Source organism: Episyrphus balteatus, chromosome 1, assembly GCF_945859705.1.
Source record: "Episyrphus balteatus chromosome 1, idEpiBalt1.1, whole genome shotgun sequence".
In the NCBI taxonomy this organism is placed as follows: Eukaryota; Metazoa; Arthropoda; class Insecta; order Diptera; family Syrphidae; genus Episyrphus; species Episyrphus balteatus.
Genome location: NC_079134.1, coordinates 129,555,772 through 129,573,623, shown reverse-complemented (window position 1 = coordinate 129,573,623; position 17,852 = coordinate 129,555,772). Strand labels below are relative to the sequence as shown.

The following is a 17,852-nucleotide window of genomic DNA, read 5'->3' as shown; positions in this document are numbered from 1 at the left end:
ACGAGTTAGAGTAACATGGTAAACAATTGATTGAAATTTCTAATTTGTATATCATTTGAGCTATTTTATACTTTATTTTCAGAACCCCTCTTGTATTTTCTCTATAAATTTGTTAAAAGACAAATCGCAGAATGGTTGAATTGGCGTAGTTGCCAGTCAACATTTCTTTTCCGATATGCTCGTAGGTAGGAATTATGAAAAAAGGTTGTTGGTATACCCGCAGTAGGCGATTCTGTCACATAGACCTATAAAGCTGAAGGTTTTTAAATTTGCAGAGATACTTTTTTTTTAGTTTTAGGTTAGGTCTGTCGACTGAGGATTCCATTCGAATTTTATTTGAGAAATTATGTCAAATATGAGTTTAGCAAATCAAATCAGAAACGTAAATCTTTAACTCTTGCACTTTTCCATAATTTTCTCTGACAAACCGTTTCATGGAAGATTCTTCTTAAAGAGTGCTAAATTAATTTATTTCAATGAATGCCAAATGAGTGTTTACAATCAAGAAACCTACTCATTCTAGATCGTTGATTACAAGCCATATTCTTACGAATTCTTAAGAATATTTAAGAAAAACAATTATAATTTACGCAAAGTTTATTGTTCAGTTTGCAAAACAATTTTCTAAAATTTCTATTCTTTTTTTATTACACCTGGTAATGAAATTCTTTGACTTTATCAGAGCTAACACTTAAGATTACTTATTTTCAAACCAAATAAAGCAAACGGACTTGAAATGCTATTGAATTGTTATGTTTTATGTATATGATAAACATATACTTGCATGCAAAAATAGATGCATTTTTAACCCCTGCTCTACTTTATATTGAAAAGAAACATGAATTACGTATTATTTATGATAAGTTACTTCAAACAAAGTAGTACACATAAAACACAAACTTATGCTTTGACTTTGTTTTTGTACGCTGACTATAAACTAGGCCTGGAGCACAATTTTTTCTGGCAGTTTCGAATTTCGTTCTTTTTTTTTTAATTTGTTTTTCTGAAGAATATTAATTGTTGTTGTAATTATTATAGTGCACATGATGATAAAATGTCACTGAATGTTGGACTTAATCTATTTTTGAGACAGTTCGACTAAGAAGGATGTTCGCTGTTGCGAGGCATTTGCCTGATGTATGATGAGAAAGAACAAAAAACATAAGTTTTTGAAGAAACACAAAAAAGAAAGGTTGCACAATGTTTGCTCAGGTCATTAAATTTTTTTTATTCGTTGTCTTTCGAATGATAACATTATGTCCAAACATTAATTTTTTGTATGTATAAAACTTCTTCGTTACCATTAATTTTTGTAGTTGCGTATTCTTTTTTGGCTCAAAAATTAAGCCATTCCCTGAACGACAAGCTTATTGTTCGGAAAAAGTGAACAAAATCATACTCTATGTTGCTTAAGAATCATAATCAAGATTTTTGGTTGAAAAATCATTCAAATCAATCTTTATCAAAAAATAATAGAAATATCATTCTGATTAGATTATATGTTTCCCCAAAACGCACTAAAATCAGTTGTTATTCTCATTCAATAGAATAATTACTACGCTTGGGTGCTGATAAAAATAGTCCTCGAGATATTTCTTAATGGCAAATCTATTGAATGTGCGCTTTCTTGTCGCGGATTTGTAACGCTGTTAATAAACAATCAACTTTTACAATTAAAATCTATCGTTATTTATGCACTTATCCAAAATCTTCTTTGATGAACCATGTCATAGAAGATTCTTATTTATTTGTGCTAGAAAAATTAATTTCGATGAATGCCAAATGAGTGTTTACAATCAAGAAACTTACTCATTCTAGATCGTTGATTACAAATTCTAATTAAAGTTTTTAAAATGATAAAAAAGTCAAATTGTTTCTACGTACTATGCATTTTCAAATTTTGTGTGTCCTTTTTATGGAAAACTGAATAATTTGAATTGCTGTGCACATGATGATAAAATGTCACTGAATGTTGAACTCAATCTATTTTTGAGAGGGTTCGACTAAGAAGGATGTTCGCTTTTGCGAGGCATTTGTCTGATGCATGATGGAAAGAAAAGAAACAATTGAAATCATTTTTTCAAACCTTAAAGAGTTTTGTTTATTTCGTTAATTATTCGAGATATTTGAAAAATCTTTGCTAAACACTTAATTTTCTGTTAGGATATTCCAATAAAAATAAAAAAAATACAAAATATTCTTTACTATTCGAACTTAACTCAATTTAACATACGCTATTCTAAAAACCATAGTGGTTTTAATGTCATACGATACAACATTATAACGTTCCTTTTATTGAAACCAATAGCAGGGTGTTTTTGATGACCCGATTCCCAATATAAGAACAAACCACCAGGATAAATTTTCACCGGGTTGAGAGATAACACATACAATCAAAGATTAAACAAAGTAACTCTAACAACTCTTAATTTTTGTTCTAATGTCATATTCCTAGAAAAAGCTCAAAGTTATTATTAGGCAATCTCTTAATTCTGACCAAGTCTGTGAGAACAATTAAAATCCTAACCAATATATTTAACTTTGTCTTCATATTTTTGACTAGAACATATTATTGATTTCTAGCATTTCTGACTAAAAAATACTTCTAATTAATAAAATTTTAATTTTTCTTCCAGGTAATTCGTCCATTCCTTCTTCGTCGGCTGAAAAAAGAAGTCGAAAAGCAAATGCCCAAGAAATACGAACATGTTGTAATGTGTAGATTATCCAATAGACAGCGGTATTTGTATGAAGACTTTATGAGTCGCGCAAAGTGAGTTTGTAATTTTGTTATTCATTTTTTTTAATTGAAAGCAATTTCAACCAAAAATAAATAATAATATTTTTTAAATTTAACTAATTTTCAGAACACGTGAAACCCTATCGACGGGTAATTTCCTTAGTGTGATCAATGTCCTAATGCAACTGCGAAAAGTGTGCAATCATCCCAATTTGTTTGAAGTGAGGCCAACGATATCACCCTTTCATATGGAAGGAATATCGTATGCAGCGCCAAATCTTGCATATGGTATTATGGACTATGATCCATTTACTGTAAGTTTACAAAAATTTTATTGAAAAAAAAGAATTACTAACGAAATTCTATTTTTTCTAGCAAATTGATTTAAATTCCATAAATCTTATGTTAATCAATTTGGAGATAACACTTACTGCATATGTGTCACATAAAGTTCGACTACTTGCACCGCAAAGGAAGTTAATCGAAGAAGTCGATCAATTACCCGAACCACCACCGCGTTGTCCAACAGGCAAATATAAATTCCACATTCGAATACGTGATACTAATGTGCAACAGAGTATAACAACGCACAGCAGTAGTAGTGGTTCAGTTAAAGTGGGCACAAGTCCAGCCATGAAGACTGAAGGAAACAAACTGGTACCAGTTTGTAATTTAGAAAATAAATTAAAGAAAACCAATAGTATTAATCCAACAAATCCGATAAAATTGTTAACGTCCGAAAGTAATCAGACAATGGCAACAACAGTTGTGACATCATCAACGGGCGGCAGATTGGTCAATCCATTGCTTCGTCCGGTGAATGGAAGTGCCACTACAACTGCGGCAACTGGGACAGGACCAACGCAAATAGCTAAAATCGTTCAAATGAAGGGCGGAAAGCAGCATTTTGTGTTGACACCAGCCGTTGGTGGCAGTGGACATAGAATTACGCTAGTGTGTAAGACAGGAAACAACCTGGTGACGACGGGTAATGTGATATCATGTGGGAAACCACTGACAACAGCAGTAAGTGCAGTAACAACGAACAATTTGGGGGCGCGATCAGCTATCGCAGCTACCAGTGTGGTCTCAAAAATGTCCACAACAACGACGACGGCGACCTCAAGTTCGGTGAGCGGGGCAGTTGACTCAGGACTGGTTAAAGCGCTGGCGCAGCAAGTCAAATCTACAGCCCAGTCTGCATTGTTGAAAAGTGCGGCTGCTGCGGGAATTGAAAAAATGGAAGTAGATGAAGACGATGGCGAAGAAAATGATCCAGCATTCGACATGTCAGCAATAAAGCAGATCCTCAAGGAACGGCGACAGAGTCGTTTGAATTTGATGGCTCGTATTAATCACCGTCGTTGTGATGCAACTCCTATTTACGGAGAAGATTGCAGAGAGACGATATCAAGTGCAAGGCAACCCATTAGAAAAATGGACTTTAGCACTTGGCAAACGAGTAGCTTTGCAAATTGCCAGACCGCAATGAGTCGACGTGACAGTTGGACTCTCACCAAGATTATCAAGTCTTATGTGGACAGAACACAAGAGCTATTGACTACGTTCAATAACTTTGTGATATTTGTGCCGCCAGTGTCGTCTCCGCTGCCCCAATTGCATGTCCATCATATGCATCCTTCATCGATCAATGCCGATCGAATTCGAGAGCAGTGTATTGTGAATGAAATTTCCCCCAAATTGTCACTCCTGCATCCAATTATCTCGGCAATGAACACACAGTTCCCTGATCCACGACTGATTCAGTACGATTGTGGAAAATTACAAACTCTGGACCGTCTCCTGCGTACTCTTAAATCTGGTCAACATCGTGTGCTCATATTCACACAAATGACTAAGATGCTTGATGTTTTGGAAGCCTTCTTGACGCATCATGGACACATTTATTTGCGATTGGATGGTTCGACGCGTGTCGAACAGCGGCAAATTCTGATGGAGCGTTTCAATGGCGATAAGAGAATATTTGTGTTCATTCTTTCAACTCGTAGCGGTGGTGTTGGCATCAACTTGACCGGCGCTGATACTGTGATATTTTACGATTCGGACTGGAATCCAACAATGGACGCTCAAGCGCAAGATCGTTGCCATCGCATTGGACAAACACGAGATGTGCATATCTACCGTCTGGTCAGTGAAAAGACTATCGAAGTGAATATCCTCAAGAAGGCCAATCAAAAGCGTATGCTTAGTGATATGGCAATCGAAGGTGGTAACTTTACGACAACATTCTTTAAAAGTACCACGATCAAAGATTTGTTTGATCTTGATCCGGCGGAGGGTACTTCAACCAGTGAACCACAGCCATCCTCATCCAAACAAGTCACTGATGGTCAAGCTGTTGTTGCGATGCCAATTCAATCCGATAAGGAAAAACAATCATTGCGCGCATTCGAGACTGCTTTGGCTAATGTTGAAGATGATTTGGATGTGGAGGCGACAAAGATCGCGACTGCAGAGGCCGATGCAGATCTGGAAGAATTTGATGAAAATATACCTTTGGAAGAAACGGATAAGCAGCCGGGACCAGAGATGAGTAAAGCCGATCTGGAAGTTCAGAATCTTGTTAAGCAGGTGAGTTTCTGTTGTTTGTTGTGTTTTGTTATTAATTTAAACATTTCGGTACTGGTTAATTTTGACAAAGCTATTTATATTTTAGTTTTGATGGTATTCAGTTCCAAGAAAAAAATCAGGCGTTCAGACATAGTTCAATTTTATTAATTTTTGGATTATATCACTCATCGCCTGACAATATTTATATAAATAATAACAGTGTGTTACAAAATTAAAAACATATTAATTACTTTTGAATTGAACTATCAGAGGTTGTAGGTATGAATAAGTACATCATATTATGGCACTTGCAACTCTTGATAGACCCTCAAAATTTCAAGTTATCGTCAAAAAACCGTTTTTCAATGTTTTTGTGTTTTGAGGTGCTGAATCCGAATCTGAAGTCAGTTTCTTCCAAATACCCTCAAAATTATGAGTAAATTGAAAAAATCCGCAATTTAAATGCGATTTTCATGTTTATTTTTGCAATTTATTCAAAATTTTGAGGATGTTGGGGCTCTCAATCAAAAAGGGAAGAAAATAAAAACGGAAGGCGAACGATATTCTAAGAATTTTTCGATTGGAAACCTACCTCTCTAACACATTCCACCGGGAATTTTCATTCAGAATTTAATTGGACATGTTTATCTCGCACAACACAGCTTATATTGGAATCTTTAAGATTGTTAATTATTAAAACTACTGAAACATTTTTAAAGAATTTTTTAGATTGATTAAATCCTGCTATATATTGAGTTTTCTCTTTATCTGATCTTTAGAAAGTTCATAGTTCCTACTATTTAACACCCTCATTTAAGTTTTCTGCTTATTAATTGTCTCTAGATAATATCGCCGTGCGAAGTCGTTACGGTCGACTTATTTTTTAATAAAGTGTAGATTCGGTCTTAAAATTCTTGAGTAATGCTTTTCAATTGTAGCTTTTCCAAGAGTTTTAAGGCCTATATAAAAATATGACGTTCAGACATAGTTCAATGTGCTCTCTAATTGGATTATATCACTCATCGTCAAACAATAATACATATATCAAATGAAAATAAATAAATCTAATTGATTTCCTTTCCCTAAAATTTTAATCAAATTCCTTGTTCGGTCCTAAAATTCTTGAGCAGTGCTTTTCAATTGTAGCATTGCTAAGAGTTCTAGGGCCTATATCAAATATGACGTTCAGACATAGTTCAATGTGTTTCTCTAGTTGGATTATATCACTCATCGTCAAACAAATAAAAATTATCATTTAAGGTAGGATTTGTTGGAGCGGCAATAAATGATCACAACATCAATTTTAAGTTTCACACTTTAAATAGTGTTGTTTTATTTATTTTTCGCAACTTCATCATAAACGTTCCCCTACAAACAAGTAGTATTAGTCACTTTCGTTATGAAATTGTTAATTCGGTCTTAAAGTTCTTGAGTAATGCTTTTCAATTGCAGCATTGCCAAGAATTTTAGGGCCAAGAAAAAAAATTATGACGTTCAGACATAGTTCAATGTGTTCCATAGTTGGATTATATCACTCATCGTCAAACAAATTATTTTTAAAATTTATTTCTAAAACCAAAATTTTATATATAAAATTAACTTACTTAATTTTTGTTCGTTTCTTTATCTATTTTCAGTTAAGTCCAATTGAACGATATGCTATGCGTTTTGTCGAAGCAACTGGCGGAGCATGGACAGCTGAACAATTACGTGCTGCCGAAGCTGAAATCGAAGCCCAAAAACGCGAATGGGAAGCCAATCGATTGGCTGCTTTACAAAAAGAAGAAGAAATGCTTAAAGCCGAAGCTGAAGCTGATGAAGTCCTCACATACAGTCGGAAGGATGCCAAGAATCAGGTTAATAATCGTAATAATAAAAACAATAGAAATAGTAGTAGAAATAATAAAAATAAGAAATCCCTTCAAACTAAAAATCAGAAGAAGAACAAGAAGCCGATAATAAACAAGAACAAGAGAACAATTAATAATGCCCGACGTGGCAGAGAACTTCAAAAGAATAGAATAAATAATAGAAATAGAACTTTACGTAATAGAAATGCATATAATAGGGCTGCTAAAGCAGATGAAAATAGTATTAGTGCAAGAAGAATATCAGTTAGGAATAGTAGTAGGTCTTTAAATGACAAAAAGACGACGACGACGAAGGCTGGATCTAAATCTGCAAAGAAACGAAAACAAGCCGAAGAAAGTGATGAAAAAGAGAAGAGTGAAGATGAGGAGAGTGATGATGAAGAGAAGAGTGAAGAGGATAGTGATAAAGACGAAGAAGACGAAGAGGAGAAGAGTGAACAGAAAAGTGATGAAGAAAAAGAACACCAAGACGATGATGATGATAATGAAGAAGAAGATGATGACAAAGATGACGTAGATGATATTGAAGAAATAAAAGCTACGCCTACAAAGAAAAAGCCGCTCAGAATCAAAACCAATAACCGTAACCAAAAGGTGCTACTCAGAGCAAAAGCTTTGAGATCAAGAAAACTTCGAGCGGCCACATCAATGAATGGTCCTGCCAATAAAAGACGAAAAGTCGAACCAACAAAACCCAAAAAAACTGTCGGTCGTCCAAAAAATATAAACATAAACAGAAAACGTTTGCGAAGTGGCAAAGCAATTGACAATGCCGTCGATGATGACGATGATGAAGATGATGAATCAAATGAATCAAGTGACAAAGATGAAAAATCCGATGTATCAGATGTGGAATCCGTAAACGAACTTGAACACACATTAGTTCCTCAAGATCTTGATGAAGAAAATACTGAAAATGATAAAGAAAGTAGTCAAGAGGCTGACGAGGATGAAGAAGACGAGAATGATGATGACTTGGAAGAAGATATTGATAGCGAGAGTGAAAAAGCTAATCATAGCACTTCCATGGATGTGGAAGAATGGACTATCGATGCTATCAATCAAGATACAACTACGACGAACTCCACCTATTATAATGTTTCAGATGAATCAGATACAGATGAAGATTCTCAAGACGATGACAAGGCTAATGCTATGTCGACAATTAGGAAAAAGCCCACTGTGTTTGAAGAAAACCATGTTGATGTTAATAGTCCTAGGACTCGATCCAGAGGTTCAGTGAAAATTAATCTTTGGACACTTGATGTCAGTCCCATTTTGCCAGGGGTAAAACCAACAAATAAAACAAGTCGTCTCAAAGAGAATACAAACAATGATTCAAATGATAATAATTCCTCACTGCCTCCTCCATCAACACCACCTCCACCACCACCACTACCACCATCATCATCAACAACAACATCGCAGAACAACGAAACTCCAACAAAATCCAATAAAACCCTTAAACTGTTCAATGATCAACAACAAACAAATACACCTAAAGCTCGAGTAGCATTTAAAAGGCCATCCCAAGGTGGCGGTGGTGGTGGTAGTGGAACTGGATCTACTAAATTAAATTCCAGATCTACACTCGATCATTGGGTACTTAAAAAAAGTCCAAAAGTAATACTCAAACAAATTGACATCGATAAGAAAGTGAGCAATCAGCAAAAAGACGATATGGATATGGATACAGAGCCAACGCCCACGAAAACAAGACAAAGCTCTAACGGTCCGTCCTGATCTAAAGTCGCTGGGTCTTGTAACAGACATGGAAAATTAGCAAAGGCTCGCGATAATGTTTGGGTTTAAAGTGCTCTCTTGCTTGCTGCATCTCTCGTCTCCAGACTGTCAGTGCCGCTGACATGTAATATAAAACTTCTCTCTCACTCTCTCTCTACTTCTCCTCTGAAAATCAAACTAATACAATTAAGCAAATTTTGTACATAAATCCACACATACACACACATAAGTTGTTCGTAATTAATAATAATGATTTAATTCCTATGGATTTTTAGTTTCTTAGAGTATAAATAGTTTTTTTTTTATACATTTATTCAGTTGGTAGTTAGCAATAGGAATTCTATTATTATTTCATTAAAAAAAAATCCACACACAGACGTTTGAAATATATATTTAGGCATCATGGCTTCTTCAAAAACCTATTTTTTAAAAAAAGTTAAATTTAGAATGATCATCTCTGTACAAAACTAAACTGTGACCTAGAAATTAGACAAAACAAAAAAAAAAAAAACAATATTAAAAAAAAACCGCGAAAACTAATTATAGTTCTTTATTTGTTATTTAATTATAAATTATTTTTTAAACTGACTAAATTAAAAAAAAACATTAAAATATTAATATCATAACCACATAAAACCGTTGAGTAAGAAAATGATGAAAGAAGCAAAAAAATTATTAGTATTAAGCTTAATCTAAAAAATAAAAAAAACAAAATAAATCGCCGTTATTTAAACTAAACAAAAACATCATAAATAGATGTTTAATAAGTTAATATGTATGGAAATAATATAAAATACAAAACAAAATATATAACAAAAAATATATTTCCTCTGTAAAAAAAAATCAAACAAAAGAGAAAATTGAAGTTGTGTTGTTTTATTTTACATTTTTTTTCCTCTCTCTATATCGATTGATTGATTTTTTGTTTGTTTTTAAAATTGTCGATTGTCTCTGCAGTAATACGACACAATATCTGGCGCGTTACAAATTCTCCTTCTCCATAACAAAGAAATGTTTACCTTCGGCAAGAGAATTGAGTATTAAAATATCTGTTTTGGTGTCTCATATATAAAATTTTAAATATTTTTTTTTTTTTTTACAAAAAATAATGACAACTATTATAAAGAAGAAAATTTTATTAAAGAAAAAAAAAAAAACGAAAAAAGAAAACTACATTTCCAGCTACTGTGTTTAGAATTTATTTTTATTTTTTTCATTTATTTATTTTGAAAATACAATTTAAAAAAAAAAATGAAAAGTCGTCATTTGTTTTAAAAGCAATTTGTCAAGTTTGGTTCCTATTAAAAAAAAAAAAAAAATGGCAAATGTTTCTTGGGTTTTCTTAAACGGCGGGCACTTTTTTATTCATAATTAATAATTTTAATATTATTGTTGGGGCACCAAAACAGCCTTATTCTTTTTCTATCTAAATATTTATCAATAGAATGAAAAATATTTGCCATTATCCAAACGGCCACATATAATTTTGTCTTTGTTTTATTATTTTAATTTAAGTTCTTTCAAGATTTTCGACTTTTTAAAAATAATAAAAACAAAACTAAAAAAAAATCAATTCATAAAAAAATGATATAATTTAGAGAAAAAAAAAGTAAAATTTATATAACACAACTTGAAGTTTTTTCAAATAAACACAGGCGCATGGAAAGTAGTTTTGTTTGATGAAAATCACAAATTATTGAACTTATTGTGTATAGCGAATCGAATAAAAGAAAATTATAAATTCAACTGCTATTCGATGTTATGGATATCAAATTTAACTTTCTTAAATATTTGACTACAATTGATATGTCGATTCGCTGTTCATAAGGACAGTCCATATTATTTATCAAGTAAAAGGCTGACATTTATATTTTAAACATTAACCTGCGGTATGTGTAGTAATAATCAACTCGGTAATTTTTTTTTTAATGAAAAATCGGTACGAAAGAGTTAATTTTTTTTACATATTACCCAATGTTTTAATTTTAAATTCAGAAGTATAATTAGTATGCTAACAAAAATCCCGTTAAAGGTTCTAATTTTAACGGTTCTTACAGTCGATCTAGAGTGAAAAAATTTAACTGCATTTCGAATCGGCTTTGTTAAGAATTTTTATATCACTGAATTTTCAAAAGATTTTTAAAATAAAATTAACAGACATGATATTTCGAAATTATACTTCATGAAGATGCATATGTTTTTTAATAGCATAATTTGGCTGTCAATTGTTCTCCTGCAATATCTCATCTTTTTAGGCGTGATCCTCAATCGCCCCGTAAAACATCACAAATGCATCAAATTGGCATCATTATTTTTTGAGTCATAACCGATGACCAATTTTCGAACGTTCAATTTATTCCATTTTGGCATTATCACGAATTCCATTCGTATCGGAAATTTGCATATAAATCGTCTCTACGATCGGATTTTGTGGATAATTTTCGGGAATCGTAAAAAATTCCCGATACGAATGGAATTCGTGATAATGCTGATTATTCTGAACGCCTCATTTTTTGATAATGATGCAATTGAGAGCGAAGTGGTTAACATTTGTTTAACATTTGCTCAAATGAGCATTTAGGCCCAATTTATTCACACTCCATTTAATTTAAAGTCTCCATTAATTTGTATGTAATTTGACAGATTTTTATATTTTAATGGCGACTTTAAATATAATGGAGAGTGAATAAATTGGTCTTTACTCGTAAACACGAATCGGGCGCAATACTTATAACAAGTCTTAAGAATTAGAAACTTCCTCTTCTAGAAAAAAGCAGGAATAAACTCTCACAAAAATATAAATTCATATTTATGATTATCTAAAAAGTGAGGTCTCTTTCTGAAATAAACTAAAGTATCTGGTAAAATGTTTAGAAACTAAATGTCATCCTTTAAAATTAGATTACCTATATTTGTAATGAAAAAAAAAAAACCAAAACAGATATTTTAATTACTTAATCAATGAGGAGATATTTAATGAGTTCCTTTTTCCCTACGATTTTTCTTGTTTTTAGATTTGGATTTCTGACAATACAATGGAACAAATGCCGGTAAGTAAAAAAAAAAAATGTTATACATGAAAACCATTCACCACTCCATTGTGTTTGTTGAATATGTTGAATAATAAATGCAATGCATTTCATTTTGTATTAAATTCTTCTCTTTAGATGTGGTGCCCACCAACTCCACCACAAAATGACAATGATATCTACATCGATCATTCATTGGGTTTTATGTATGATACAGAAGTTCTCACCGAATCGCATTTGCCACCAGTTTATGTTAAAAAAGAATACAAACGTTCTCGTACCGATGCTGGTTTTCTTCTCGATGGCCGCCGGCCACCGAAAATCCGCAAAGATGACAATTTCATTGCACCTCGCTCGTTATTCGATCGACCATCGGGTGCTGTTGCCAAAATTCGTCGTGATCTCAAGCTGCAACGTTATCGTGGTATATTCAAACCCAATGTCCAAATACCTGGTTTGAAGCCACAAACAACAACTAAAAGTCTTGTCGAGCCTGAAGGAATGGTTGAATGGAGTATCTATGAGGATATAGCCATTGTGCATGTTCTATCAAATTTACAAGGTTTGCCAATTAATTTGATGCTCTTATCGCCCGGACACACTCCCAACTGGGATTTAGTAGCTGAAATTGTGAATATGTATTCTAAAACATATCGCTCGCCAAAGCATTGCCGTTGGCGTTACGAGGCTGTTATTGTACCCCGTGAAGAGGGTAAACTCCTTGAAAGTCCCAAGAAACAAAAGAAAATAAAATCAGCAATGAAGGCATGTATTAAGGGAGGTGTCAAGTCACTGCGTACATCGCAAAACTTTATTGCCGATAATAATAGTTCATTTAGCAAGCTAATGAAATCCAAATTTGATAGTATCAAAACAGCTTTCCTAAAGAAAGCACCTCCCCCGAAGAGGCACTTTAGTGCACCAAGTCCAATGAATCCCAAACATGCTGAGGTTTTGAAAGAATTCGGTATTGCCAACTATGATAATCCATTGAGTCCGCGTAATATTGCAATGTTAAAGGCAAATAAGATGAGGGAAAAACAACGGACAACCATGCAATTGCCAGCACAAAGTCGAGGAGTTCCTGTAGCAACTCCCAATCAAGAGATTGTAAGCCATGCTTCACAACAACAACAACAGCAAACGCAGCAACAAGCACCACAACAAATTCCTCAGCAGATTCAAGTTCAGCAGGGTACCAGCGGTCAGCAGACGGCAATTGTTCTTCAACAAAGCCAACAGCAAATGCCAAATGTAATTCAACAACAAGGCGGACAAATAATGCAGACCAGAGCAGTTCACCAACAAACAACGCAAATTATGAAAGCCATCGTGACTCCCCAATCTGGTTTGCTCCATGGGCAAATTCAGCAACTAACACAGTCGGGAGCACAACAGATTCAGCTTCAGCAATCTGGAAACATGGTCACCCCATCATCGGTGTCTGTGGTTCTTACAACTCCTGTTTCGACTATCTCCAATGTCCAACACCAAGGCACTCAATCGGCGCAGATTGTTTCAATTCAACCTCAGAACATAGTTTCTTCGGCATCTTTGGTGTCGTCGCAGTCACAAATGGCAACTCTCGTTCAAACTTTGCCATCACAGAGCATGCCACAGGTAGTATCGGTATCGCAATTGGCAACAGTCGGCACAGTACTTACCACATCGGCAAACATGCAACCAAATGCAACAGTGACTACATTGAATACATCTGCTCTGAGGGCCCAAAGAATTGTCGCTGCTCCTGGATGCTTACAGGATGTAGTTCTGCAACAACGGCCAAACTCTCAAAGCCCCACAATTGTTTCTATGAATAGTCTTGGGCAGACTGTGACACAAGCGCAATTCCAGGGAGCTCAATTGCGTCTCTCCATGCCAGGATCACAGCAAGTTGTCACCAAGGGCATTCCGGTGAGTTCATTGCAGCAAACTGGTAAAATCACCAATCAGCCTGCTCAGATTCAGCTCTATCGTCAGCGACAACAGCTTAAGGTCTTACAAACACCCGGTCAAGGTGGGCAGGTTGTCCAAACATCTGGTGGACAAACAACTTTAGTGAATGCAGCTGGAACACTCATACAAGGTGGTGTCGTTCAAACTGGTCCAGTTCAAGTGCAAGGTCAAAAGGTATCTGTAGCTACTGTCAGCGCTGCCAATGTGACCCCTGGAGGTGCTCCTGGTGTTGTCACCTCAGTAGCAACTGTTCAAGTGGCTCACAATCAGGGTCGCACGCAATTTATCAAACAAGTTGGAGGCAAACAAACAATTGCTCGTCAGGTGAATGATAATGAAATGTTGCTGGTCAAGCGGCAGGTTATAGCACAACCAAAGACTCAAGTCTTGCAACAAGGTCAAATTTTGACCCCCGCTAATGTTCAAATTCAACAACAACCTGGTACATCTGGTCAGCAGCAAATTGCAACTTTGGTCAAGACGTCATCTGGCCAAATGACCACAACAGCTCAAGGTGGTACCATCAACATGGCTTTGTCACATGTCAAGCCGGGAGGTCAAATCAAAGTGACTATGGCCAATCAATCACAAATGAGACAATTGCATATGCAACAACATCTGGCCATAGCGCAGCCAAGAAAATTGAGTAAAATGACTCAGATTGCACAAGGTGGACAAGTTGGTCAGAAACCTGGTGTTCAAACGCAATTGGTACATATTCAGAATACCAAAACTTTACCTGGGTCAGTGACTGTGCAACAAATTCAACAGGTAATGCGTCAAGGACAGCAGGGAACTCTATCAGCTGCTGGCTTGGTTCTAGGAAAGACAAGTGTTGGGCGAGTGATTCCAGTTTCGGTGGCGTCACAAGCAAATGCAAGGCAAACTATTCAGGTGAGTTTTTAAATATCCTAGTCTAAATTTCATTTTATTTATGTTTGCTGTTATTATTGTTTTAGGTTGTCTCGGCGTCCTCTGCACAAGCATTGACTGCAGGAAATATTCGAGCACATGTAACCTCAGGTCAAAATATCGCAGGAACCATTAAAGTAGCTCAAGGAGCAACTCAAGCTCAAACTCAACAAGCTCTAATCAATGCTATACAAAACCAACAAGGCCAACGCCAGAATGCCAGTCCAGCTCGCCTCCAAACCACCTCTGGTGGCAATCTTGTTGCAGTAACTGTGCAACAATCACAAGGCATGCAACAACAACAAGTAAATGTTTCTTCAATGAGTCAAATGGGTGGCAATGTGCAAGGAATCAATACAAATGCATCCTCATCTGGAGGACAAACAACAGAAGTTGGATCTATTACCATCACTACACAGCAACAACAAACCCAATCCCAGAACATGCAATCTGTTCAGCAACAACAACAACAACAGCAGCAGCAACAAGCCCAGCAACAACAACAAACAACACAACAACAGGTACGCACATTAGTCAAAAAGAAAATTATGCAAATTCGTAATGAAAAAGAATAAGGAATGCATTTTTATCATTTTTTGTTGAAATCATTTTTTTTTATTCTTTTCTCCATTTTGTTTGGCTCATTTTTATCTTACTTTGTTCATGTGTTTCATGTTTAAAAAATTGTTGCTTTAATTTTTCGTAAATGTTGCGCATTTTAGTTTTTTTTTTATTTTTCTTTTTAGTTGCAAATGCAGGGTAAACATTTATTTTTTTAAGTAATTTTTTTTTTTATTTCATTTTTTATTCTGTGTTTCAATAATTTGTGTATCAATATAATTAATAACGCACAAAAAAAAACAATGGTTCTAGTGTCGAGAGAAAACGAAATTTTTTAAATTCACAAAATTTAAACAAAATTTAAAGAACAAAAAAAAAACAAAACTTTTGGAAAATTAATTGGCTGATTTTTTTTTTTAAGAAATTTAATTGAAAGATGAGATGATGAAATGAATAAAGTGGTGGGATGGTTGGATTTTTTTTGCAAATTCGAAAATGACATTTTCAAGGCATTTTTGGGGTATCAGTTATTAAAAAAAATCATTAATGATCTTTTTTGGCAAGATTTCAAATTAAATAACAAATTACATATAAGAAACATGAGAAATATGGTATAAGTCTAGTTGAAGTTTAAATAAAATAATTATCGTTGAATTGTGAAGAAAATAGAAAGCGGAGGAATGTGAATGTCTTTAAAAAAAAAAAAAAACAAAATTCAAAGAACATAAAAGAATTCAAAAAATTCAATCAAGTAAAATAAAAGAAAATGAAACCGAATCGAAATAAAAATCTCGAATTCGATAACTTTGCACTGTTTTTTGCCTTTTTTTTTAATTTAATCTTAAAAAAAAACTTTATAAATCATAAATTTAGCTAATAATCGCCTTTTTACTCTTATTTAGTTAAGTTTGGACTCGCTGTTCTTAAAGAGAAATTTATATCCTTTCATATTTAACTTATTATTCAAATCGCTTTAAACAAATAAATTAAAAAAAGGTACTTTCGAGGTGATATTAGATATTTTGAGGACTCTCTTCTCTTAATAAGATTTCTGCTTTGTATATTTGGTTAGGGTAAAAATAAATATCAAAGCGTTTAGTGCAGGATGTAGTTCAAAGAAGTGGTTGTGGTTGTCTCAACTTTTAATGATAGGTATCCTTGTTATCAGTGTGTTTTAAAGATTTTTTTGGTTGACTTATGAACTTTAACGCAACTATAATACGGCAATTTACCTTTACATTTGCACTTGAAGAAAAATTCAGTTAGTTGCTTAAAACTATTTCGAATTCGAAATTTAAATCAAAATTTAATCTAGAAAAACTTGGCGTGTCGTTAAGCTCTTTTTTTATATCAAAGTTTGCAAAGAAGGAAGTGGTTCAATTTACCTTCGACTACACTTTTCATTCATCATTTATATTAAATAAAGTTGACTTCAATTATTTGAAACATTAATTCTTTATTCCTGCAATATCTACCACGAAGCAGATTCAAGCAGAAGAAAAAAATTTCGTATGAACCTTTTTTTTTTCTTCTGAAAGTAAACGAATAAACGATATCTTTTGGATTTTATTGAGAAAGCGAGTTGAAAAATGAAAATGTTTGCTGTGTAACGTCTAACAAAATTTGACAATGACCAGCAATAACGTACCCAACCAAATTGGTTGCGTTCATCCATCAAGTTTTTTAAACTTAACTCCAAATCTGCATCGAAGTACATAGCCCTAAGTGGTTCTGGTTCGTTATACACGCAACTTTTTTTTATGTACCGGTGTGTTAAAGACGTATTGCGTAAAAGCGATTCTCTACAAAGTAAATGATTTATGTAGTTGCATCATCAATTACCTATAACTTTTTCTTTAATTAAGTTTGGAACGATCAATTTTGCCTGAAAAATAGCAAAACGGACATTTTTGCTACATAAACATGTTATATAGCTCGAATTTGTTCATTTAGTTTGTTTTAAAATTTATTATTCGTTCTTTAAAGATCACCCACAGACGAACTTGAAAAAAAAATATGAGTTATATGATGTAAAAATTCATATTACATTTATGTAAAACGATTTAAAAACGAACATAAATCACAAACAAAAAACTTTATTGTATTTCTGCACTTAAAAATTATGTAATCTGCACCGCATATAGAATCATTCTCATAATTTTGAAAATGCTCGGAGCCGGTTGAATATCATTTTTTTTTAATATATTTCCTTTACATTATGATGGTAAAAAAATAATAAATAATAGGTGTAACTAACATAATACCAAAAATTCCAACCACTCATCACAAAATCTAAAATCTAGAACCATTATTATGTTAAATGTAAAAAAAAAATAAAACAAAAACATAATCCAAGCTTAATAGTGTACATTAAGTGTTTTGTAATTAAAACAAAAAAAAAAATATTAATTTTTATTTAAGTTTAAACAAAATTTAAAAACAAAATTCAATTAAAACTAATTTAAATCT

General features: G+C 33.7%; 1 protein-coding gene and 2 non-coding genes across 7 annotated transcripts in view; all 3 read left to right on the top strand.

Moving 5' to 3' along the window:
* LOC129907241 (helicase domino) overlaps positions 1 to 17,852 on the top strand; it is a 54,357-nt gene that overhangs the window by 35,547 nt on the left and 958 nt on the right. For 3 of the 5 annotated variants that reach the window (XM_055983350.1, XM_055983348.1, XM_055983351.1), the window contains exons 12-18: positions 2,637 to 2,773; positions 2,868 to 3,054; positions 3,116 to 5,332; positions 6,949 to 7,167; positions 11,940 to 11,975; positions 12,093 to 14,804; positions 14,870 to 15,343. In XM_055983350.1, the coding sequence (XP_055839325.1) occupies positions 2,637 to 2,773; positions 2,868 to 3,054; positions 3,116 to 5,332; positions 6,949 to 7,167; positions 11,940 to 11,975; positions 12,093 to 14,804; positions 14,870 to 15,343 (5,982 nt within the window). The other 2 variants (XM_055983349.1, XM_055983347.1) reach the window with 2 other exon arrangements.
* On the top strand, positions 1,038 to 1,143 carry LOC129907923 (small nucleolar RNA Me28S-Am2589). Its single transcript, XR_008771209.1, has one exon. It is a non-coding gene; the product is annotated as a small nucleolar RNA Me28S-Am2589 (small nucleolar RNA).
* On the top strand, positions 1,943 to 2,048 carry LOC129907920 (small nucleolar RNA Me28S-Am2589). Its single transcript, XR_008771206.1, has one exon. It is a non-coding gene; the product is annotated as a small nucleolar RNA Me28S-Am2589 (small nucleolar RNA).